Here is a 25,419-nt window from a genome sequence, read left to right as displayed (position 1 = left end):
GGAAAGGTGTTTCGAGTTTATTCAACGATCGTCCCCGCGAATTCGCCGAGTTAAAGAAATACATGCATACATCAAATATGAAAGAGATGCTTTAAGCATTCTGGCGACGTCAGCCGACCAGTGCCATAACACTGACGTAAATGTGATCTGATTTATGATCGTAACTTGATTTCAAGTACCCATCGTTACCAGGAACAATGTTCTTTATCCACGAAAGCACACCCCTGGACTATTATTATTTGCACGACGCCAGCAAGCATGATGTTAAAGGTCGACGCCTTTTATATGTTCAGGATTAGCAGAGACAACCAGAGAAAAGTGATGCATAATTCTAATTTATCTGCCGAATCGCATGATGTGGACAAGTTATCAATAAACATAACACTGAATTAAAACAATGACAACAGTCGTTGAACCACAACGGATCACCCGAACGCGTCATAGCAATCCACAATATTTGTGTTCGCTGCAACACAAGTATCGCTGATAACATCTTACGTGGTCGTTCATTACGCAATCATACATTCTAAATCAGTACCATGTCAAAAGACAACCCACGCAGTTCCAAGACCCATTTGACCCGCGCCGAAGCTGTGCCAGCGCAATAAAGAACACCACGACCAAAGTACGGTACAGAGTGGCCAAGCCGACGGAAAACCATGTGTGTGTCGTAAGCATGTGTATTTGTTAGTCTTCGTGGTGCATGTGCCTCTGAATTTCTTCCCAAATTTCCTCCTCTTCTCGTCCCGGTGTACCTGTGAGTCTGCCATTCTCCTCAGAGTTCTCTGAGCTTCCGCGGCCGTCTTGTTTTGATCCAGACGCTTCTCCTCTCGGCAATTCGTGAGTGGAGTTCCCGGGAGATCCACCGGAAAGTAGAAGTGCACCTCCCTTGTCTTCGACTGTGCTGGCGATGTCTTTAGGAACCACCTCTATTCCACTCACGTCCGCCGCCGCACCCTTGTCCCTCACCATCTTCGCCGTGTCCTCCACCGTCTTCAGAGCGTCGCTGACGTTCTCCCGCAACCCCTGAAAGCTGGCGCGGATCTCGGTGTGCGCCCGCGTCAGCCAGCTAGAGGAGCTCTCCGTGGAGGCGTCGTCGTCCGCGCGACCGTCCGCCACGTCCGTCTCCTTCTCGCTCTTCAGCTTGTGCGTGTCCTGCGCCAGCCAGTCGTCCTCCGGCCGGTGCACGATGGCGAAGTCGATTGGCAACGCTCCGCTGTCCGTCACCGACTTGGCCGACACTGTGGGTCGCACAGACGACTGACCAGCGCGCATGGACTGGCGCGTCTTCCAGCCGCGGTAGCCCGCCTGGATCCGCGCGGCGGCCTCGTCCATCTGCGCCTCGTCCGCCGCCGAAGGCTCTGGCCCGCGTGGAGGGTTGGCCGGATCGCGGTCCTGACGCGGTGTGGGCGCCGCGCTGCTGGCCACCTCCGACTGAATGGACTGAATTGAGTGCGCCGTCTCGTCCTCCTCCCTAGGCGTCGGCACCTCCTCCGGCCGCCCACAGCCGGACTCTCCCACGGTCCGCTGGTCCAAGCCCTCGGCCAACACCAGCGCCTCGCTGTTGGGGTCCGATAATGAGCGCTTAAGCATGCGACGGGTCTTCCAGCCGCGGTAGCCAGCTTGAATCTTGGTCGCCGCCTGGTCCTCCGGTCCGACGTCCACCATTGAGATGGCCGGACTCACGCGTGTCGCGCCCTCTAGCGGCCCGATCGCCAGCGTCTTCATCTCCTGGCGCGTCCTCCAGCCGCGGAAGCCAGCCTGGATCTTGGAGGCCGCCCTGTTCTTCAGTGTGTCGACGTCCATGTAGCTGCCGGCGCCAGTGTCGGCATGGTCCTGTGACATGTCCGGAAGGGAGGTCGCACGTTTCATCCGACGCTCTCGGCGCACTTTCCAACCCCGGAAGCCGGCCTGGATTTGGGTGGCGGCGGCATTTTGCTGCGAGATCTTACGGCGCGCCTGCCAGCCACGCACGCCCGCCTGGATTTTGGTGGCCGCCTGCTCGGCCTGGAACTGCGCCAGGGCCGAGTCTGTCCGGGTGTCGTCGTCCTGCAGCTCCGGGAAGGGGGAGCTGGGCTTCTCCGAGATCTGTGAAGTCCGGCCGCCCTCCAGCTCGTCCGGAAAGATCACCGACTGCGTCTGTGCGAGCGGGTCAAAGTCATTGTCCTCGGTACGATCAGACGCGTCGAGTGCTGCCTCCTCCGCGGTCGCCGGCCTGGATGGCTGCTCTTCCGTGAAGGCGGTGTCCCCCATTGAGATCGCGTCCGCTGGGCTCTTGGCATCAGCAGCCATCACGTCCGACGTCTTCCGGACATCTTCGGCCACACTAAGGGATGGTTCTATAGGCGTTTGGTCTGCTTCTTCGGCACTCACAACAGGGGGGTCGCCCGATATCAACGCCGCATCTGAATCAGCAACAAATCTATCCGCCTTGACGAAAGGCTCTTCGAACACACTGGGGATCGGAGAGGACCCGATGGCGGTCTCGTCCTGAATGTCGGTAGCCGAGCCGAGGACGGCATCGGTGCTCGAATGAGTCCTACTGGCCAAGTCAACCTGCATGTGGTGATCCTTATCAGCTCCTTCAGACTTAATGCTGCTGTCAGGACGTAACGAAGGCGCAGAGACCTTGTGGTCCGGTGTGTGGAGAGATTCCTCCTGTTCTCCGCTGACGTTTTGCTGTTCGCTTCTTTCTTCCGCTGCTAAGGCCATTGTTTGCATGAACTCCTCTGTGTGCTTTTCCTTGTCTGGTGTCAAATTACTTACCCTTCTCTGCGGTACTATTTCCGGTGTTTCCACCTCAGAACGCCTATCACTTTGCGTGGGGGACATTGCTCCAATACCGGAGGCCGATGCTGCTCTGCTGGCATCGGCTGATGCCCGTGAGGGGACTGTGCTTCCCCTTTCCCCAGCGCCGGTGTCAGATTCGCGGCGATCCTCAGGAAGCCCACTCAGCAACCCAGTTTCACTCCGGGACGGGCTAGCTGAGGCCTTATCGGTGGCTTCAGCTGCAGGTGACGTGCTCGCAAGATCCGACCGCGGATCAGACCGGTCTTCATCCGCTTTAGAATCGGCACGAGGAGCGCTTTCTGTAGGTGTCGGGACGTTCGAAGTGTTGTCCCCAGCAGCAGCCGCGGAATGCGTCCTGGAGACTTCCATTTCCTCTTTGTATCGTGCGGAAAAGTTGCCTCTAATCGATGGAGATTGAATGCGAGCGCCTTCAACGTCTTCAGCAGACTGGCTACGTGCGTCGCCGTTGAAGGCTGCCGGCTCAGTTGGCGAGGTTTCACCAGCTGTTGGGGTCTGCAGGTGAGAGTCGTCTTTGGCGGCAGAAGACCGAGTTGTGGATGCTGCATCATCTGTGGGAGACTGCATACGGGAATCGTCTTCCACCGCTACCGAATGAGCTGGATAATTATCAATCCCTGTGTTGGATCGAATTTCAGCATCATCCGCAGTTGCCGCTGACTGCGCCCGCGACCCTTGGCTTATCGGAGACTGGGCGCCGGTGTCATCAGTCGCAGCTGCAGATTGACTCTGAGAATATTGACCTTTTGTGCGAGACTGAACACGCGAGTCATCATCTACGGCTGGGGATTGACTTTGAGAATATTTACTCCCTGCGGGAGACTGAACGCGAGCATCATGCGCAGCTGACGCTGACTGAGCTCGAAAATCCTCGCCTTCCGTGTTATGTTGAAAATGTGGATCATTTTCATTCATGGTGGCAGACTGGAGGCGGGAAGCGCCCTCTGCAGGGGCCTGAATCGGTGAATCATTGCCAGCAGCCACAGATTGGGAATGATATTTTTCACTTTGAGTAGGAGAGTGGGTGCGTGAGTCATCTTTGAATGCCGAAGATTCTGCTCTAAAATCTGAATATTGCGGTGGAGACTGAATGCGAGCATCATCCCTAATGTCTGACGTGGTGTGTGTATCCAGGCTTGGAGACTCCTCACGAGACCTGTCCTTCCACTGCGTCGATTGAGGACGAGGACTCTCGGCTTCGTGTGGTGACTGAGTACGATCTTTAGATGTCGCTGAACCGGAATGAGGACGATTGAGTTCTCCAAATGCCGCGGACTGAGTCCTTGGGGAATCCTGATGGAGAGAAGCGGGTGACGGAGATACACCCTCGGCTTTCGGAGACTGAAAAGTCGAGCGATCCACATCTGCCGGGCTTCGTGACTGAGAACTTCCACTTCGTGACGGGTGAGTCGTGCTGAACTCTGCGACACCTGCTGATGGTGACTGCGGCTTAGTTTCGGTACCCTCCAGAGATGCCCGACTCAAGGCGTGCTGTTGAGAAGCATCCTCACCCCAGTCCTCCGGCACGGGTGTCCTGCTCGACTCGTCGACAGGGTCCTCATCCACCGTGCTCAGCGCCTGGCTTCTGCTGTCGTCGGGCGCGCTCGGGCTCTGCTCACCCTGTGCTTCGTTACTTCGGGGCGTGGATTGACCTGAGCCGACCTTCGGGGTACCGCTCCCTTCCCTCTGCGCGTCGGCCGCGCCACCTGACGCGGCGGCGGCGAGGACACCACCTGTGCCCACCGCCGCTGCGCTCGCCAGGGCGGCGCCACCGTCACCGGCCGGCGACGTAGGGCTGGCGGCTGACCGGGCCGTGCCGCCAGCGTCGGACGGCGTCGTGTCGCCTCTGTCCTGCGCTGCCTTCAGCGCACCCGCCACAGCGCCGACCGTCACGGCGCCTGCACCCGTGGCACCCAGCGCTCCCAGCAGCATCGCCTCGTCCCGGACGTCGTCTTCATCCTGCCGTAAACAGCGGACGGTGGTCACGGAGAGATTCCGCACACTTCTCCATTGTGTCATATGATGGTGATCACCTGTTCCCCTATCTTTGAATAGCTGGCAGGGTTAGCCCATCATTGCTATTGTAACCTGGTTGTGTTAAAGGCCAGAGGACTAGAGTGCAAGGATATCTGCACGTCCCGGTATTACCACTCCCACGCAGCTAGATTATTTTGTTTATACACTTCGTTACAAGGTGCAAGGAACGAGCCCGACCAGAAATTTCCGTGGACTTATAGCGGAGCTACCAACATCCACAGGAGTCCTGCAGCTGATTATACAAAGATATCGGGGTGGGGCAGATGACGCAAATACGCAAACACAAGCTCTCCTTTTTTCATTTTTCACATTCAGTCATGATATTGTAAGAAGGTGTAAGCAATCATCACATGTAGATATATGAAAAACCAAACAATCACACAACTAAACGATGAAGTGCCATCATGAAAAAATAAAAAAGAGATTAAACGTTTTCCCCTGGGAATTTTCCCCTAAGTTATTTATAGCATTCTGTTCCAAGTTAATCTTATTTTTACGACATCCGAATAACGATATGTTTAAATCACGTTGCTTCAGGTTGAAGAGAAGCGTTACACATTTGAAGATATTGAAGCAAGCATTATATATGATAAAGTAGGCTCAGTTATATCGATTGGTAAACTTCCATTTTGAAACGATTGCTCTAGAACACAATTTCTCTGTCCAGTAAATATTACCTCAGCACGCTATTGTCTGCTTATATCGCCGTACCTTGCACACGATTGATTGAGAGCCAGTTGATGATAGTTTTATCTGGAAATCGTGCTCACGAAGGTCAGATATGAATGACTCGACAATTATATTGTTTTGGCCTCGAGCACCGTATGCGTTATAGAATGGCAGAAAACGAATGACGTTATTATGGCGTCACAGATGCCTGGGTGACCTTGAAAAAGTCTCAACGACAAAAAATTGTTCATATCTTCGCGGGCGCGCAGCTCGGAAACTAGAGGAGCTTACGTCAGTTTGACCCCTCGAAGGTTTTTTGCGATGGTCTCCGAACGGCGCTGTGTTCTCGCGCAAAATTTTGTATAGCTGTAGACATTTAAGTAGCGGATCGTTTGGTGCCAAAATTTACATTTACCTTGTAAGGTCGCTGACTTACGGCAGATCAAAGTCAGCCCATGGATTCAGCGAAGGTAATTTCAGGAAATTGTTCAATCTGATGCAACGACGGAGTGTGAGACAAAGTCATACATCTTTCAGATACCTTCAGAGGCAACAAACAATTGAATGAGCAAGTTCCATTGACCATGGGTTAGGTGTGAAGGTCAGACTAAGGTCAAAACCAACCTGTTTCATATCTGTAGGGCTTACTGTATGGGGCAGTTTCTGGTGCTCATTTGGAATTGATTAATAACAGGGACCGCATTATGCATCTTCCATGACTTTTAAGAATCCGAATAGGTCACTGAGCTAACAGGACACGGGTCAGCATTTTGTGCTTATGAGCATACTGCCTATTGTAATCTTCATCGCTTATTCAAATGCAAAACTCAAAAGCAGCCTTATGAGATTTTGGTCGCCATGACCTTCGAAAGGCCAAAGAAGTCAATGAACTTAAATGAGCATGTGAGCTTTTGCTTAGAACAACTTTGGAGGTACTCTGGAAACCAGCCTGAAGTTTGACTTTGTTTGACCTTATTTGACCCAAAGATCACAATTAAGGAACTGCAAACTTTGACGTGAATGAGTCCAGGTACAGGTCAATACGCCTTATGAGTTTGGTGCTTCTAGCTTTCTTAGTTACTGAGATATCAGGGGGTCAAATAAACCACCACATGAGCAAAACGCATCAAACCGGCCACCCGGGTGCGCATTAAGAATGCCAATCGTGCAAGAAGTTTGGTTTAAAGGGAGTGTTTCACATTCGTATCAGGTTTTGAACTAAAATAGGCATCTGGAAGATCATTTAGTGCAGTTCACAGCACTGCCCTTCTCAAGATCGGAAACCCATCAGTTTCTGACCTACACGCCTGGGAATATCTGCAGACTATTTCGGGGAGGCTGCTTCCACTTCACCCAGGCATCCATGACGTCATCATATCACAATTCATATCCGGCCATTTTATAACCCAAGGCCAATAGAAGTATTCTTATCGAATCGTTGCTATCTGGCGCTCGAAAGCACGATTTCCAGATAAAACGGTCGTCAATTGGCTCTCAACCAATGTTGTGCAAGCTACGAAGACGCAATCAGACAATGACGTATTGGGTAGCATGGTTACTAAACAGAGAGATTGTGTTGTCTACAGCTGCCTTTTCTGCTTAAAAGTGTACCAGTAATTATCACTGGGTTTATTTCATTGTATGTGGTGCCTGCTTCAATATATTTAAGTGTGGGACACTCCCTTGAAACACATCGTAAGGCAGCGTGAAATTATGTTGTGTGGAGCCGCCTTTTCCACTAAAAGTATACCAATAGTTTTAAGTGAGCTTTTTTCACTGTATCTGGTGCCTGCTTCAATATCTTCAAGTGAGAGACACTCGCCTGAAGCACTGTGTCAGGCAGCTTCTAAACATGCTTGAAAATAAATGGATATAATGGGAAAACGAGTAACATCTGCAAAGCTCTTTTTACAAAGAGCTCTTTAAGTAAGGACACTTTCTTCTTTAGGCGAGTTGGTTTTGTCGCATTACACAGTAGCTGCCCCAGAAAAACGTACTGACTCATATGAGGAAAAACTAATGTTATAGTGCAATACATGACCTTTACACTGGGGGATGCACGTGGAGGGAGCAGCCAGAGGGAACTGCGCCGAAGTAACACAGTATGAGTGCTGTCTCAGGCATGTCCCCTGCGCTGCACTTCACCGTCGCCGGCAGAGCGCAGCGGGGGGGGGGGGGGGGGGGGGTTAGGGCGCATCGACTGCTGAAGGTCATGCAGCTAAGAGCGCAGCCTGATGCTTGTGTCTACCTGTGAGCGGTCTCCAGCGGCCGCCGGGTGCTGTGACGGTGTGTGTGGTGGCGAGATGTCGCCATGTTCCGGCTCCTTTTCCGCCTCGCCGTCTGTGGCCTCCTCGGACGTGGCGCCCTTAAGCAGCTTATCGGTCAGCTGGCCTGAAAAGGGGAGGAAGAAGTGAGCGTGAGGCGATAGGATCCGGGCATCGCGCTGGCTACCATTGGCCTGTGAGTGAGATAACGCGCTCAATCGCAAAGCTGCACCACGCAAAACAGGAAGAAAGCACTTGATAAACAGCATACATGTTGATCTCAACCACCATGTATTGCTGATAAGGTCTTGCCTATCAGCTCTGAGGATTTCGACTTCTCAAGCGTTGCTTGGCCTGCAGTCCGAACTCATTACAACACTCCTGTCAGCGTCACTTCGGTACACAGCTGGCGTTAAGCCACGCTCCGCCAAGTCACGCTTCGTGAATACACTCGTCATCGTGGTGTCGTGTCTTCGTATCAGCCGCCGGTACAGCGCGTCAGGTGTTCGGCACAGCTGCGAGTCGGAGGCTCGCCCCGTCCATGATGGGGTGCTTTGATTTAGGCGCGGTCAACGGCACTGCTCTGCGGAAGTCGCGACGGCTCCACGTGTGTTCAGCCGACTGATGTCAGCTGATGCCGCTGATGTAATTGCTGATCGCTGGGCGCGATTGGTAGCTGCTCTCTCATGATGCCGCGTTGATGATGCTCATGTAGTGATAGCTGATAGTGCCCTTGGTAGTCATGGCTACTGCCAGTGCGGGATGGTCTGCGTGCATCTCTCAACCTTATTGTTATGCAGCCGTAACCACAACTTTACGTGAGTTCTCACCTTACTCTTACGAGAGAGAGCCTGAATGGATCCCCAAGATTTCAAAAACTAAGCAAGCTAGAGTCACCCAGAAACAGTGATGGCAAGCTCCGATCAAACTGCGTCATATCGTGAAGAATAATGAATGTGACCTTTGACAGGTAAAACCGGGCCGAAGGGATCACATTAGCACTTCACATGCTTTCTCGTTAACTGAAGAACTAAGTATGCTATGCCGGTGCGGAACACGGCGCTAAATAACTCTGAGAAAACTCTGAGAAAAAACGTCGTCGAGGACAGAAAGATCAAATTTTCACACGGTGTGTAAAAGTGATGCAAACTCATGCATCCAAAATTAATGATCATAATCAAGCTTTATCATAATCATCATATCACATCATAATCAAATCAAGCATAATCAAAGCACAATCAAGTTTTAAATCGTACACCCCCACCCCATCCTGTTGCGAAATTTTGTGTATGACTCTGAGGTTTCATGTTTGCCTCTGTCGTCTAGCCCTTACGTGGTTAATGTAAGCAAGGAGAGCTGTGGAACTCCCCTAATTCTGCGAGTTTGTGGAAAATGTTCCTCCAGCAATCTCACAAGGAATGGGCAAAACAGGTACACCCTCTGCAAAGGTTGTAGATACCAAATAGAACGGTGCTTAGCACACATACTGCAATATGTAAGGAGAAATATACTCGATTTGCAATGTAGGATAATTTTTTAGTTTCTACACAACATTTGGCAGCCGGTGACTGAAGGTTGCGTGGCGCGGGTGCCACAATAGCAAATGTATTTCAGATTTTAATTGATGTTGTGCCCAGACTTTTTGACGGAAATTCTCAAGGAGTTGTACGCTACTTAACACTGACCACATGCATCGACAGATAGTACCCTATTTAATATATACTATCGGGACCTGGCAGAAAAGTTATAGAATACCCCAGCTTCGAAGACACAGCCTCTCGATCATGGATCCGACTCATTGCTGATTGGCTTCAGATAACACCGTTCATGTCGCAAAAGTCGGAAAATTTACAGCGTACCGCACAAAAAAACTTTGACCCGTTACGCCGTGAGGGTTTGACTTTTCCGGACAAAAACATGGGCAATGGGTCGGCTCAAGACAATCAACAATCTTTTGTTTGATCACGGGCTCATCGAATTCGGGCCTAACATAATTCAATTTACAGCTCTGTGAAAAGCGGGCCTTTAACACCTGGAGCCTGCAGTGTACTATGACAAATACGTCGTAGAGCTGTTATGCTACCAAAGTACTTCGTTGGGGACTTCCCGCCGCTACGCCAAGAAGAGTATGGCCAGCGCTAAATGACAACATCCTTGCTCTCAGATGACGATAACCTGTAGCGGTCGTTATCTTTTTCAGTACTGCCGAGTGTCGAGGAGAGTTTTGATGATATGCAATGCAGGAATAGCCGAAGACTGAAGAGCAAGAATGTCGCACTACTTTCCAGTACGACTAATCCATAAATAAAGCCGTTGCGACAGTATGTAGCACCATATGGTTAGAGCTTGGCATCAGGCACTTAGGCTACCTTCATAACGGTTCACTCTCCAGACAGGACACTCAAGTTCTATTACTGGTGCCTGACTCTCCAGACTTTGGATATTGTACACCAGCTAATCGCTCCAAGCGACTCGCGAAACGGACACTTCTACTGCGTACTGCGGCATACCGGCGCCCACATGCAATGTGACGCTGCATGTCGCTGGATTCAGCCGCTGACGTCGCTGGTGCGACGACGGCCGGACCACGGGACACGACCTCCCATTGAAGTGAGCCGTGCGGTAGGATGGCATCCTAAACGCTGGCCCGTCGAGCGGGCTTTACAGACACAAACACTGGATATCTGTGTCAGTCATTACCGTGTTTATAATGTCTGGCTGCCCGGCTCGCCTGACCGGCTCCGAAGTAGGGAAGTCGAAACGAGGACATCGCTCTGATGGCCGGCGACAGAAATACCAAGGCGTGGCTAGTGACCAGAGATACGTCATTGTTATACTTGGTTCGGGTGAAGTGGGGCTGGTTGATGAGCACATCTTCCTATCCGAAATACTAAATGATTAATCCGCGACATGATCGCACCAAATGATTGCCGCGACATGATCGCACCAATATCAATCTCCCCACTTACCATTTCGATCAACCATGCCCTCCAGATACACATGCAAACAGGTATGACCGCACTGACAATTGTTGCAACATCGCGGCTGAAACGACATTTGTAATACACCGATAATTGTTAAAGTTATGCCTTTATTCGTTCCGGGATTTCCGTAATGAACCGATTGAGCTTACCCAATATATTTTCAACAGATTGAAAGGTGATCTTTAAATTTTAGGTGTGCCTGGGCGCGGTTTCATGCCCAGGCACCCCGTACCTGGTATCACGATCACACGCATTTTTTCGTGAAATTTGGGGCCAAAGAATGTTCAGTCTATTGCAAATATGTTGAGCGAGCTCCTCTGGTGCATCACGGAAAACCCGAACAAAACGTCACGCAGAAATCGAAAGCGCTCCCAGTCGATCTCGCAAGGTTCTCGAACAGGTATCATCGCACTGACAATTGTTCCAGCAGCGCGACTGAAACGACAATCATAATACATCGCTAACTGTCAAAGTTGTGTCCTTATTCGTCCCTTGGTTGCGTGATTTTTCGATTTTATGAAAAAAAGTTGAATGTCGCTTTCTACCTACCATTTTTGGTGCTGGTCAATACTTAATCAGGATCAGGCGGTACGTGCATGGGGCCATGGTATTGATCCGCCGTAGCTGACGCACTGTGCCGGCCAAACAAGGAGCCATTGTGTGGCAGGCTGTCACAAGTGTCTTGCAGGCTCGACAATGTCCTCTCAGGCGGACAGGCCAAGATTTACTGCGCAGATGTGCGACGTGTGGCAGAATGCATGGTGATTCACACGAGGCATGAACGGAAATGCCTGGGCTGTTGGAACATTGGAACTCTACGCGGTAATTTCTCGACGCCAGTATGTGTTGAAGCTTGATATATATATATATATATATATATATATATATATATAATGCATATAATATTTAAATCTATTTATTTATTTTCATTATAATAATAAATATATTCATTATTATATCATTATTACATTATTATAGAAATGTATTCATAAATATTTCATATCAATGGTGGAAATTTCAATGTATTTAAGCACATCTATAAACAACACATTTATCTCATTAAACACGCATTCCATTTGGTTCGCGTGGTTTCCACAGCCTTCGTAGCTCGCTGTTGACGATATCGACTTGCCTCTCGTTTCTTTGCAGACGCTTCTTGCAGACGTACGTATGACATGCACAATGATTGAACCCGCGCCGGCAAATTACTCCTTACAGTGTGCTAAATTCTTAACCATTTGCTTTCCTCACCTCAGTCGTGCATTTGGTTCGCATTCTTAGATGGTTTCCTTCAAATGTTGCTGAAGGTGAAAACGTGTCTGATCCAATTGTTAGCACTATGGAGACCACCCAAATGAAGGCACGATTTAACCGCCTTTCATCTGAAGGATCACACGGCCCATTTTGCGTCCCTTTTACCGTTTGAAGTTGTCACCTACGCTGCTAAAAGCGCTGCTAGCTCCTCTTCCGTTCAAATTTACCCAAGTTCCTATATAAAACAAACTATCCTTTAAACGCTTACAAGCATCTCAGGCGTATGAACCTTCCTTCGTACGTCACATCCACACAAGTACTGGAAGGAGTTTATTTCAGGTGTGTCAACAAAGGACCGTCCTGAGATTGTGGCTGACTGCACCACAGAGAACAATTGCACCCACGTACGCTAGGCGACAAATACTCTTCAGGTCTTGGTACTGTTCGAAATAACCTAAGGAAACGTAAAATTTTGAAGAACTGGCGTGATTTACAAAAAGAAATGTTGAAGCCAAAACAGAACATAATAAACTTGTTTTAAAGAAAACAAAACATAAAGGCGGACTAAGAAAACTTCCCATCTCAGCGAAAACCTCTCACTGACCAGCCCGTGGAAGGCACATACATCCTCGATCACTGTAGAATCCGAACCGATTTTATTTGGTGATTGGTGAAGTATTTGGTAAAAGTCTGTTGTACAGACTTGCGAAGTCCAACCCCCACAACGTTAAAGAACATGCGTCTCTCTCTCTCTCTCTCTCTCTCTCTCTCTCTCTCTCTCTCTCCTCTCTCTCTCTCTCTCTCTCTCTCTCCCTCTCTCTCTCTCTCTCTCTCTCTCTCTCTCTCCCTCCTCTCTCTCTCTCTCTCTCTTTTTCTCTCCCTCCCCCTCTCTCTCTCTCTCTCCCCTCTCTCTCTCTCTTCTCTCTCTCTCTACCTCTTTCCCTCTGCCTCTCTCTCTTTTAACCCCTCTCTCTCTTTCTCTTTTCTCTCTCTCTCCTTCTCTTTCTATTCCCTTTCTCCCTCACTCTCCCTCTGTTTCTCTCTAAATTAAAAGAAATAAAATAAAAACCCTTGCCCCCCTGCACATGAAGACACAGCGGCCGAAAATTTGCGCTTCCCCCCTCTTGCACCGTTCGCATCATTCAACTTTCAAGATGACGAACGGCAACAGAAAGGTACTCCTTTTAAGCTGCAAGTCATTGCTGTGCTCAGCTATTTCTTCGAACATTATTGCGTTGCTGCACACCACCAGCCTAAAAAAAGTGACACTTCGAGCTACCATAATCAACATCAGCGGTGTAACGGCGGTGACAAGCGCCGCGACGACGGCGTGGGTGAGGCAAGAGTGTGGTGGTGTTAGCTGACATCACAGGTGGTGGGCCGACTATAAAGGCGATCTCTCTGCAGGGCTCTGCGTCATTCGACACAGAGCAGCAGTGATGCAGTGGTCTGCCGTCTTCGTGCTGGGATCCCTGTTGGTGCAGGGGGTTCATCTGCGACCCAAATCGCCTTTGCCCTATCTGAATTACTTACCCAAGATAGGAGGTTACCGTGTGGAGCCAGTGCCCTTCCAGGAAGTCACGCCTCTGAATGAAGGTTCCGATTTGGAGCCAGTGCCCTTCCAGGAAGTCACGCCTCTGAATGAAGGTTCCGATTTGAAGCCAGTACCCTTCCAGGAAGTCACGCCTCTGAATGAAGGTTCCGATTTGGAGCCAGTGCCCTTCCAGGACGTCACGCCTCTGAATGACAGTGAGCTGCCTCCAATCATGCCTAGAGAGGTGTAGAGGTTCACGTTCAGACAAGAAACAACAGCCGGAACGAGCAATTATTTAAGACAAGTGTGGAAGGAACGGAGGCAAGATTATCGATCTGTAATGAATAGTTCCCTGGAAATAAAATGTTTTTAAGGAGCCTGCGATCTTGTGATCTTGTGAATTGCAGCATTTCGGGTTTTTTAAGAAAGTTGAATGTGTGATATGATCGGATTTAGTTCCAAGGCCAGCCCATGAAAACGCCAGCATAAGTGTATCCATCCTGGAGTGCACGTGCTTATCTACACCTGATGTATTCAGCGTGAAGTGCTCATTCAACGTGATGTGAAGAGCCCTCAGCTCTTTTCTTTCTTGATGGTGTTGTCTCTCTACGCTTTAAACCTGTCAGATATGGGGATAGAGTGAGCAATTATGGCACTCTTCTTTTTAATGCACTGAACACGGACTGCGATCACCGTAAACATACATGATCCCCGCCACGCAATGCGTTATTGGCTCCTTAAAACGTGTAATTGTTTTATCGGTTTCCCTGTTGCTCTGGTCCGGCGACTGTTTCAATATAGATTTCCTTAGAATTTCAAGATTTTCATCATTTGTAACTTGCACACAAAGAGGGCAATTGGCGAAACGCCCTTGGCCTGTCGGCAAGTCGACACGTCTTTCTGAACAATATATCAGCAAGTACATATGCTATAACTTACAAAAGCCGCCCATCGTGTTACAGTTACTGAAGCTCATAGTACGGATTTGTACGTTTATACAGTTTTGAAGGGTCATTAACCCCGTGTATGTTGTGGTGCAATGTATCCTGGAAGGAAGTGGCGCTATTGTGTGTGTCGTATGGTGCATCGCACATGCAAGCGTGCCACAATAGTTGAACACGGAAACAGAAAGTTCACAAAAGCTTGCTTGCCTTGCTTGCCTTGCCGAAACTTGCGAAAAATCGCCAAATGGCGGACGAAAACTAAGGCTACATCTCGGGCGCCAAGGGTCACAGCTAAAAAAATCAGCATACTTAGATTCAGCACAAAACACTATCGCATTGGTGAAAGCACCGGTCAATGCGTGAGACGGCATACATGAGCCCGTGAAAAACGGATCTGGCGGCTTTCCTTTCGATCCGATCGCAAGCGTTTTCAGAATTAATGTCAGATCTAGAGAGTGTGAAGGTATTTCGCCATTAAACCATATGCGCGATATAGACGCATTTGCGGCCTACAAACCACCCCGGCAGGTAAGCACTGCTCGACTCATAGCGATGGCAGCACTCGGTGGGGAAGTGACCAATGTCACGCTTTTTTTCGAAACCAGTCCGGAATGCAGCACGCTGTCAACTGAGCTGGGTAGCATGTAGGCGTATGCATGACATATATTTAAGCGTCCAGTTCAGAATAACCAATATCCACCAAAAAAGTTTCCCGTGTTTTGCAATAACACAATAGCCTAAACCGTAAGCTGTACTAGACGTTATCATCCCTGCAAGCCCGGGCGATTTTGCCGTGTTTTCTGTTTCTAAGTGACGTTTTCACGCCATATGCGTGACGTCCGCCATTGCGCGAGCACGTAGAGCTGCGCTTCATGGCCAGGCACACTGTACCTGAAATCACTACCCCACGCATTTTTGTCGGGAAATCCGTGGCTAGAGAATGCGCGGTCTATTTCAAATATGTTGAGCGAGCTCCTCTGGTACATCATGGAAAACCCGACCAAAACGTCACGAAGAAATCGAAAACGCTCCTAGGCGATCCCGCAAAGTTCTCAAATTTTCAGGCTTTCTCCGCGTGCCGGGGTGTTTTGCAGCCACAACAGAGGCTGTATTTCCATAGGGATTGGTCGTGAGTGTGTCGCAATTTTTCAGTGCATAATACGTTAAGTCGGACCTTAAGGCGATGCCATTTACTGCACTGAATCTGTACAAATCCGCTCGGATCAGAAGGATTCTCCAGGAAAGCCGTGTCCTGCCAGCTCAACATATGCCCGTGCCTGGCTTTAAAAAAAAACAACAACAACAGCGATTCGTAGAATGCCCAGAGCTGTAAAGCGCGTACCAGTTACATCATACTAATTCGGACTTGTTAGGAGTCCCAGCGTACCCAACATGGTGACCTCAGTTGATTCGGGCTTGTTTTGGACTCCAGCGGTGACCTTAGCCGATTCGGACTTGTTTGGAGTCCCAGTGTACCCTGCTAAGTGACCTCAGCCTATTCAAACTTGTTTAGAGACCCAGTATGCCAGAGCTAGCAGGTCCTTGGGAGAATGCGATACTACTTCATCAAGACGAGTTGCAAGGAACAGTGCTTAAAAAACTGGTGCGACATGACCGGTGAAAAAAGCAGTTAAGGATGGGTTTCAGCGCTGGTAATAGGGTATTTCATTTTGTTTAAGTTATTTCGTAATTTTTCTTTTCATGATGACTTCTTTTCATGATCGCACATCCGCGGATACAGTATATACAGTAAGTCAACTGAACCCATGCACTGGTATTTGACTGAGTAAGCCATAACGAAATCTATTTTGTCTTCCATGCGGACAACACTAAACACAATAATTCACATGTGTTAGGGGTGGTTTGGAGCGTGGCAAAGTAAACAATATTGTATTTAACAGGTGAGATGCCCACACAAGCTACGGAAGTACACATCGTGCGAAAACATCCGGCCACCGTTACTAGGACCCATGTGTCTTGGACACTTGGTCATTCTCTCGATGCGAACAACCTGTGTGATCATGACGGCATGACTACATGACTTCTTGTGCCCCTCACTGACTTCCTCATCAACATGACCGCGCTTAAACCATAGATTTGTACGGCTTTGCGTCGCTATACCTTGCTGCCGCGTCTCGGGCGAGGCTACGTCACGTCACGTGAGTTCTGGGTGACGGGCTCGTTTGGGGCCCACCGCGCGGTCCGTTGGTGATGTTGGCACGGCGAACAAAGGCGCTACGCCGACAGCCGGCCGCATCCAGCTGGACCGGCGGGCCGTCGGGCTGCGGCGCAGTGCATCAGCCAACTGTGCCACGCGCTTCGGCTGCTGCGGTCCGCCGAGAAACGGACGAGTGAGGCAGCGGCTGACGTGGCGTATGGGGGTGTGGGCGGCGGCGAACAGCTTCGGCTCCTGCGGGTGCCGTGGTAATGCTAGTGCCAGTTGGCTGGATAGCATCGCCTGAGAGTGTAATGTTTTTACAAACTGTCAGCGCGAAGGATTTTGATTCGAGGTAGCTCCACTAGCCTAGAGAGGTAGTCAAGAGGGAAGGCTCGACGCTTTAAATGACCGCCAGCTGCTTACCTTCATAAACTGCGAGGAGGGGAATGCCAATGAGACATTACGCGAGAACCGCCGTTTTTGTTTGCCGTTTTAAATGCTTTGGGCGAATTTCTGTGTATTTTCAGCCACACATTGCAGAACGCTGAGTGTACAGCGGGGAAGGGGGGGGGGGGGATAACCTTGCGTCTGCTGGTTCAAGGAACGCCCACAGGAGCGTTATTCGTCATAGACAGTTAACTGGCAGAGTGGGCCAGTCGCGTGACGTGGGGCGTAGTGGCCTACTTCAGGCAGAGGTAAGGTAAAGTAAAATAAGTCATCAGCGTAACGTTGTGCGCAGTAAGACTTCAACAAACCAGTCTAGAGATTATCCAAATGTCTTGATTGTAGGAGTCTTGTACTTAATGCATGCACTTTGCTTCTTGTACTTTATTTGCGTTGGTTCTTGTTGAGATACGAGTGTGAGTTAATACACATGGAGTAATTCCACTGTATTCATTTAACTCACAGCCCGCTGGGCGTTGAAAATCAACACCCTACTCCAAGTTTTGAGAACAGCTGTCTAATCGTACCAGGTAGAATAGCAAGTATTCCATGCGTCACAAGTGATCGGTTTTACCACATACTGTACCGAAAACACGATGTTCATCACTTTCATCAAGCATGGAAAACTATTTTTCAAACTTACAACCATCACCGTTTCAAACTTACAACACATGCAGAGCAGATCGCGTCAAAATGAACCGCCATCCTTAATGGGCCAAGTTCATGGCAGACATGTCATACCGGAAGCGGTTGTTGCCAACTTCAGAGACGACACGCACTACTTACTCAGCTCATTCATGCGTAGTATGCGCAGGCACACCGGCGAATGTTGAGCATACGAGGAACTAACCAGTGTGAACACACCTATGTTTTTTTTTTAAATTTCGTACTGCACCCTGCGTCAATGAAAACTCTGCAGCCACCAAGTTGGCGTGAAATGCAATCTGATGGTGAATCTAATTTTTTCACGGTCATTTTCGACTCCCAATGCAGGAATTTGCAGTTCCCTCTCTTTGATTCAGTTCAGTTGACGTTTGTTACCATCTCAGGTCACAGCAGTTCATCGTCAGACGTCAATAATCAGCTTACATGTCTTCAAACACAACCACTTGAAACTCCTATTAGTGATAAAAAGCACGTATAGATGACACGTTTGGAAACAAAGCACCTGACAGGAATTGCCACACTTAAAAATATTGAAGGCCGCATCAGATGTGATAAAATAAGCTCACTTACAAGCACTGGAACACTTTAAGGTGGAAAAAACTGATCCTGGCAACGCAGTTTCGCGATGCTGTAGCTATGCTCCTTAAAGGGGATGTTCCACCTTTGCATGGGGTTTTGAATTGAAATAGCCATACTGAGAACCTTTTGATGCAGTTCACGGCCATCCCTTTTCAATACCTAACACCCTCTGGTTCCTGAGTCACACGCCCGCAAAAGTGCGAAAAGGTTTATGGGGAAACTACTTCAGAGTCATATTGGCATTGGTGTCGTCATAGAAACGTCATGCGATCGCCGTTATATTACATGCTGTTTTCTGCCTATGGTCAAAACAGCATGGCCGCTGATACATTCGCAAGAGTGATACTGCGGTGCGTATGCCACAATCCGTGGAAGGTGGTTGGCTGTTACTAAGATTTCGCTGCTGAATGCGTGTCGCGAACATAAACGTGAGCACTTTTGAGTTGTGCGGCACTCGTCACCAACGGGGCATTTTTCCTTACTTCTAGACCATGGGTCAATATTATACAAATGGAGCGTTTCTGTTTGCAAAGGAGTACAGCACCGAAAAAAGGAGCGTCGCTCTCCCGAATGTTACAAAAAAAGAAGACGCAAGAGCAAATGACGTTTTCCCTGATTCATTCGACTGCCTGCTATTTCCACAACAATTAGCAATTATTTCCAACTTCTGATGTCATATAACACAAAATGCTTTCATAATCGACCACCCGACCCCTTTTCCCCAATCTTGCTTCACCCTGCATCCTCGCGACACCCCGCTTGTCCGGGGCAGGCTGCATGCGTCAGCCCCGATTGGGCCGAGAGCCCCGTGGGAAGGGGGACCCGACTAGGTACCGAGAACACATGCACAAATTAAAGCTCGGCGTAAGGGCCCCAGGCGCATGCACGCCTGCCCCACTGTTAACCATTTTCCTTACTTCAAGGGGTCCCTGCGCGGGCTTAGGCTCGGCGGTTGCCTCCAAACGCATGCAGTCTTGTCCAACCGTTATCCCTTCTCCTTCATCCCATGACCCTGAAATGATCATGCCTGATGGAAAGGGCTCGAATCCAAACAACCAAGCGACCAAATTTTGATTGAAACTTGCACAGCTTTCTTAACATTAATTCAGAGCCCATTGCCGTCCACTATACTTGGTAATCACGCTCACGGACTGCAGACCTGAGCGGCTCGGCGATGACAGTCTTCCCGACCTTGGACGCCACATGGTCAGTGACGTGGCAGGGCTTGAATGACGTTGATATGGCATCATGCATGCATGAATGGCCTTGTAATAGTCTCCACGTAGAAGTCTGCACATCTTCGCGAGCGTGGAGCTCAGAGCCTAGACAGTTTTGGGTCTTAAGAAGGGAAGTACTGTGAACTGCATTCAGTAATGTTCAAAATGTCCATTTCAGATCAAAACCCCATCCAAATATGGAACACTCCACTTAACAACATCAAGAAAACTGAAAGGGCAAGGCAAATATACACATATACACATTCGGAGACTTAATCTTCACCAGACCTGATTTTTACTTTACTAGATTGCTTGCCCTTGATCTTTCCTGACACAAAAGGAGGAGTCTTGAGCGTCAAAAAGTGCTACGGAATCAGTTGCATAACTATGTGTCCAATATAAGGAATACTAGACGTTCCAAATCACTGCAAGACTCCTAAATGCTGTTGAATAAGTTAGCGTAATCTGACACGTCATCAATCATGCGAAGCACGTCAATTGAGGTCTTAAGTTGAGTTAACCGGGGCTATCGAGTGCCGTTCATCTTCTCACAGGAGGCCGAAGTTTTACAAACGCTTTCTAGCAACACGCCGATCAGATCGTGAGACTGTACCCGCACGGATACGCACAGTCGCGCAAAGAAATTTGCCTCTTACCGACGGCGATATGTTGAAATGCGGAGGTAGCGGAAACACAGCCTTTATGGTACGCTCTTTAGATGTGTAGTAGCTATTCCTCTGCATGATAGCCATCGCACAGACAGCCCTGTATCTTGGAAGATTAGTAAATGTTCATTTCGGTGGAGCGCCAAAAATAGGTAGTAAGTTCTGAACGTTCATTAGAACACATTCACCGGCCATTTCAGAATGCATCGGCTCAAGCGAATCAGAAATGACAAAACCGTTCTTTATCCTCATCTTGGGAGACGAATTAAAAGCGTTGCAGCTGGCGCAGGTGAATTGAAGGCTTATTGAAAGTTGCAAGCAACGCTGAAATGGATTTTTAAACAAAACAAAATTATTCAGCGTTGTTTATGTCACTTTAACGGGTAATCACAAGTAAACCGGCTTTTGCTAGCCTGTCTGATCAATAACCTGACCCAAGCCAATCAGCAGCGGCCGAGCCCACACCACCTGGCCCGCTCTGGCGGCCCCGCGGCGTGCGACTCGCCTCAGCCTACCTTCATGCAGGACGTAGGTGCCGCGCGTGAAGAAGGACAAGATGCAGCCCATGGTGGCTGCAGCCGGTGGCGCTCCCAGCTGTCGCTCTCCCAGAGAGCCGGCCTTAGCGCGTGGACAGCTCGTCGAGCCGCCAGCCCGCCTGTGCCTGTATTGTGCCTGCCGGCGGCGGCTCCGGCCCGTCTGCCTCGCGGCCGTATTTTTAGCAGCGGCGGTCGGAAGGGAGACGACCGGGCCAATTCCTTGACGCAAGCCCGCCGCCCCGCTGCCAATGACGTAAACAGCGCGGCGCCCGCACTCCGGACGGCCCGTTCAGACACCGACCGTTTATGTTCGGCCCTGGAAGGCGCGTGACCGGCCGCACAGCCGCGCCGCGCTCGCAGCAGCGTGGGGTGCCGGGCGGGGCGGCGAGCCCGGCTGTCAGCGCCAGGCGGGTCCGAGTTAAAGGAGAAATATGCAGGCGGTAGGGTGAGCTGGGAATGCGTGGTACGTGGTAAAGATGACAGAGAGAGTGGGAGAGAGAGAGGGGGAGAGAGAGAGAGAGAGAGAGAGAGAGAGAGAGAGAGAGAGAGAGAGAGAGAGAGAGAGAGGAGAGAGAGAGAGAGGAGAGAGAGAGAGAGAGAGAGAGAGAGAGAGAGTAGAGAGAGAGAGAGAGAGAGAGGAGAGAGAGAGAGAGAGAGGAGAAAGAGGAGAGAGAGGACGAGGAGAGCAGAGAGAGGGAGAGAGAGGAGAGAGAGAGAGAGAGAGAGAGCGAGGGAGAGAGAGAGAGAGAGAGAGAGAGAGAGAGAGAGGAGAGAGAGAGAGAGAGAGAGAGAGGAGAGAGAGAGAGAGAGAGAGAGAGAGAGAGAGAGAAGGAGAGAGAGAGAGAGAGAGAGAGAGAGAGAGAGAGAGAGAGAGAGAGAGAGAAGAGGAGAGAAGGGAGAGAGAGAGACCGAGAACCGAGACAGAGACAGAGACAGACAGAGACAGAGACAGAGACAGAGTCAGAGACAGAGACAGAGACAGAGACAGAGACAGAGACAGAGACAGAGACAGAGACAGAGACAGAGACAGAGACAGAGACAGAGACAGAGACAGAGACAGAGACAGAGACAGAGACAGAGACAGAGGCAGAGAGAGAAAAGCGATCGCACCTGAAAAATAGATGTAAGTCAGGTCATACGGACGGAGCTATGGATAGACGGGTGGACGGACAAGCTGACCAATGGTCGACGGTGAGTTTCGATGCACTCGCCCTCGTTTGCTCACTGCTTCCTCACCTTCTCTGGCGACCAGGCGCTGGTGGAAGAAGTCGGCGCAGAACTGGTAGATGTTGTCGGGCTGTCGACGGAGCACCTCACGCGCCAGGTCCTCCAGGGTGCGCTCCAGGCCCACTGGAATCGGGATCCGGTGGAAGAGCGGCCGAGAGCCGAGCAGCAGACGCGCCCGCCGCTGCCGCTCCGACGCCGAGCTCAACGCCGCCTCAACCCTGTAACCAGACGCCGGGCTCAGCGCTGCCCCATTCCTGTCACCAGACAACGAGCTCAGCGCTGCCCCATCCCTGTCACCAGACAACGAGCTCAGGGCAGCCTCTGCCCCGTAACTAAGCGCCGAGCTCAGGGCAGCCCCCTCCCTGTCACCAGACGCCGAGCCCAGCGCTGCCCCAGCCCCATCACCAGACGAGGAGCTCAGGCCAGCCACAGCACTGTCACCAGGCGCCGAGCTCAGCGCTACCCCAGCCCTGTCACCAAACACAGAGCTCAGGGCTGTCCCAGCGCTCTCACCAAAAGTCAAGCTCAGAGAAGCTCCAGTCTCGTCACCAGACACAGATCTCAGCACTGTCCCTGCTCTGTCAACAAAAGTCAAGCTCAGGGCAGCTCCAGCCCCGTCACCAGACGCTAGCGAAGTAGCGTCTGGTAGTTTCGAGTAGCGAAGCGAGAGAAATAAACGAACAAATATTGGTAAACTTGGCCTATGTCTGTTTAAGTATAGTAAATGTTTTCGACCAGAGCGCTGATGGGTAACATAATGACGACAGTGTTGGCATACCATGAGTCTTTAGGCAACAGGTGCGCATAAGTGGTAGGAGTTAGTGGCATGTGCTATATCATCTGCAGTTTAACTCTAGCATACCGTTATCGGAACACGATAAATCTGAGGCATGTTCGCCATATCCTTTTGATATTGATCAAGCTGTAAAAAAGCATTTACTATTTGGAGGCATTCTATTCAAAATATTTGCGTGCAACATACTTTATACCTAACCCAAATCCAATCTTTAAAAAAATAACCATCGACTTGGGTGTTTGCCTCCCACACTTGCGCGGAGCACGCGATCATACGTTTACTCGGAACTCAGCCGCTGGCGCATGACTGGCGTATAGCTCGTATTTGGTAAATGCCCTGCAGAAAATGCCATCACCAACAATTGTCGATGGCCGCAGGTCAAAATACCGCACCCCGGCTATCTCCATCCCACGTGCATCAGTTTGGTTCAGTCGTATGCTCACAACAGCTCAGACCAGCGGTGGTATACCGGGTCACTTGCGTCGACAGATTGGCTGATGATCCCATTGAAGTTTATGAGTCAGGGCGTAAGTGAGCATACCTTTTATCTTTTACGTTGCTTACACGAATGTCGTTACTAAGCTTGGCTCTGAACGAATGAAAGAAAATTACTGACATAAGACCTCCTTGATGCATCAAACGTATCTTTGAGGCCCGTGATGCAGTCATGCCCCTATAATCCATAATACCGTCGGTTGTTCGGTTGCAGCCGTGCGTGATCGCTTTTGATGAATCGTATGCACGCGATGTAACGTGCTGGATGTCTGACATTCGTGGACGTACGTGTGCCGAGACCATTAGGCAAGATAGATAACGGCAAGATATGTCACATTAATTGATTGGAATGTAATGCTTAGTTAAAATAGCTATGAATTGTAGGCTATATATTGGTATACTATGCTCATAGTCAAAGGCATAGCTAAAACATATGCAAGGTATGATGTGCGTGACATCTCAACAGGTTCAGGGTCAAGGCTCATAGGGTCGAGGTCCAAAAGGCTGGGGCTCAGAAAGTTGAAGTTCTGAAGATTGGGGCAGTCAAGAGTGGGGATGATGGCGCTAATAAGCAAAGAGGTACGTTGGAATAAGCTGATTTCGCTTTCCAACACATGTCTAGAATGTTTGACTGTGTGCGCATTAGATTTTGTCTCATCTCTACGTGCCACAGCCACTGAAAAGTACGCAGCTCTCCGAATAAGTAGGAGCAGATGTTTGCAGCGCCACATCTTAGTTGTCCGACATCATCACAATGCTGCAACCTTAGCAAATCCGTGTTAGCTGTTATAACATTGCTGGAATGCACCCAACGGCTTACTGAGCTTTGATGCGTCCGCTAGCAGCACCGGTCTGATGTCTTGCCTGCCTGCTGTGATGATGTCTGATGTGATGCCTGCAGAGGTGCGCTGAGCGGTCAGTAATAGTAGCATCCGGGGCAAGCCGGAACCTCTTCAGAGCACGTTGGTACGTGATGCAAACGATGGGTTCATTCGCTGTGCACGACATGCGACGGTATTGGCACGTGTGCATTACCAAAACAATAAAGGGGATGCAGCCAATGCGAACGGTGCGCGCATTTGCTGGGCGTGCCAAGGCCGGCAGCTGTTAAAGCGGAGAAGGTAGCTTACAGAGGTCTGCAACCTGTATTGCTGCGGCTTGCAGGATATACGAACAAGGCTTTGCGATCATAGTCGGCAGAGGGGTAACTGTAGGATGCAACATGTGTTATTGGCACCCCATGCAGTATCGGGCCATAATGGAATACAGTGGGTACTCTGTCCCAGGTGCTATCGCCTCCCGTTATCAAGGACGGAATATGTCACTAAGTATGTACGGGTGGACTGAAAAGCCAATGAGCCAAGTCTACGCTGTCCCATTGTGTGATCCAACTCAGGTGAGTCTATTTACAAGGCGCGATTCAGAAGGAGATCGCTGTTACAGAGTATGACCAAATGCGTTTTACCACACAATCAATTACAAGCGCCCTGAAACATGAGTTTATATGTACACAGCGCCCCAAGCCCCCCCCCCCAAAAAAAAACACCAGTTCTTACGATTTCACTGGAAAGACTTTTGAGTAAAATCAACTTGTCGAGCTCACCTACAAGGGTAGAGGTTTGAAAGGTTATTGTGCTAAAGGTTTGGTCCAAAAAGGCGGAGTTCAGAAGATGGAGGTTCAGGCGGTTTAGACTGAAAAGGCAGACTTTGGAATGCCAAATGAAGCCCATTCCACATGAAAATGAAGCCCACCTTCCATTTGCAGGCAACGTAGAGCAAATGTAAAAGCCCCTGTTTGGGACACCGTGACGCGACCGAAACAAGGAGATTATGTTGATCACGTCTGTGATTAGCACAACGCGGCTAATGCAATGTCCCCGTGTTTCGGCGTATTCATGATGACGTCACTGGTACTGACGGCTCTCACCTGGGCCGTCCTCCGTCCTCCATCGCCCCGCGTCAGGTGGCTTTCACCTGTGTCCGTCCTCTATCACCCCGCGTCAGGTGGCTTTCACCTGTGTCTGCCCTCCATCGTCCAGCGTGCGGTGGCTCTCACCTGGGTCCGCCCTCCATCGCCCCGCGTCAGGTGGCTTTCAACTGTGTCCGTCCTCCATCGCCTCGCGCCAAGAAGCTCACCGGCGC

The 25,419-nt window shown here is 50.0% G+C and overlaps 1 protein-coding gene across 2 annotated transcripts; it reads right to left on the bottom strand.

The window, feature by feature from the left end:
* LOC119110100 (uncharacterized) lies at positions 1-25,419 on the bottom strand. Of its 2 annotated transcripts, XM_037233842.1 has the most exons (4): positions 25,334-25,419; positions 21,996-22,204; positions 7,763-7,905; positions 1-4,767 (listed from the first exon to the last, which is right to left on the bottom strand). In XM_037233842.1, the coding sequence occupies exons 1-4, from the start codon at positions 25,348-25,350 to the stop codon at positions 688-690; spliced, it is 4,449 nt and encodes a 1,482-aa protein (XP_037089737.1). In that variant the 5' UTR covers positions 25,351-25,419; the 3' UTR covers positions 1-687. The 2 variants fall into 2 exon arrangements, with proteins under 2 accessions (XP_037089737.1, XP_037089745.1); XM_037233850.1 differs by lacking the exons at positions 21,996-22,204; positions 25,334-25,419 and adding an exon at positions 20,739-20,964.

This window comes from Pollicipes pollicipes, unplaced genomic scaffold (genome assembly GCF_011947565.3).
Source record: "Pollicipes pollicipes isolate AB1234 unplaced genomic scaffold, Ppol_2.1 Scaffold_2555;HRSCAF=2994_pilon_pilon_pilon, whole genome shotgun sequence".
NCBI classification, from domain to species: Eukaryota; Metazoa; Arthropoda; class Thecostraca; order Pollicipedomorpha; family Pollicipedidae; genus Pollicipes; species Pollicipes pollicipes.
This window is presented reverse-complemented; position numbering and strand designations above follow the sequence as displayed.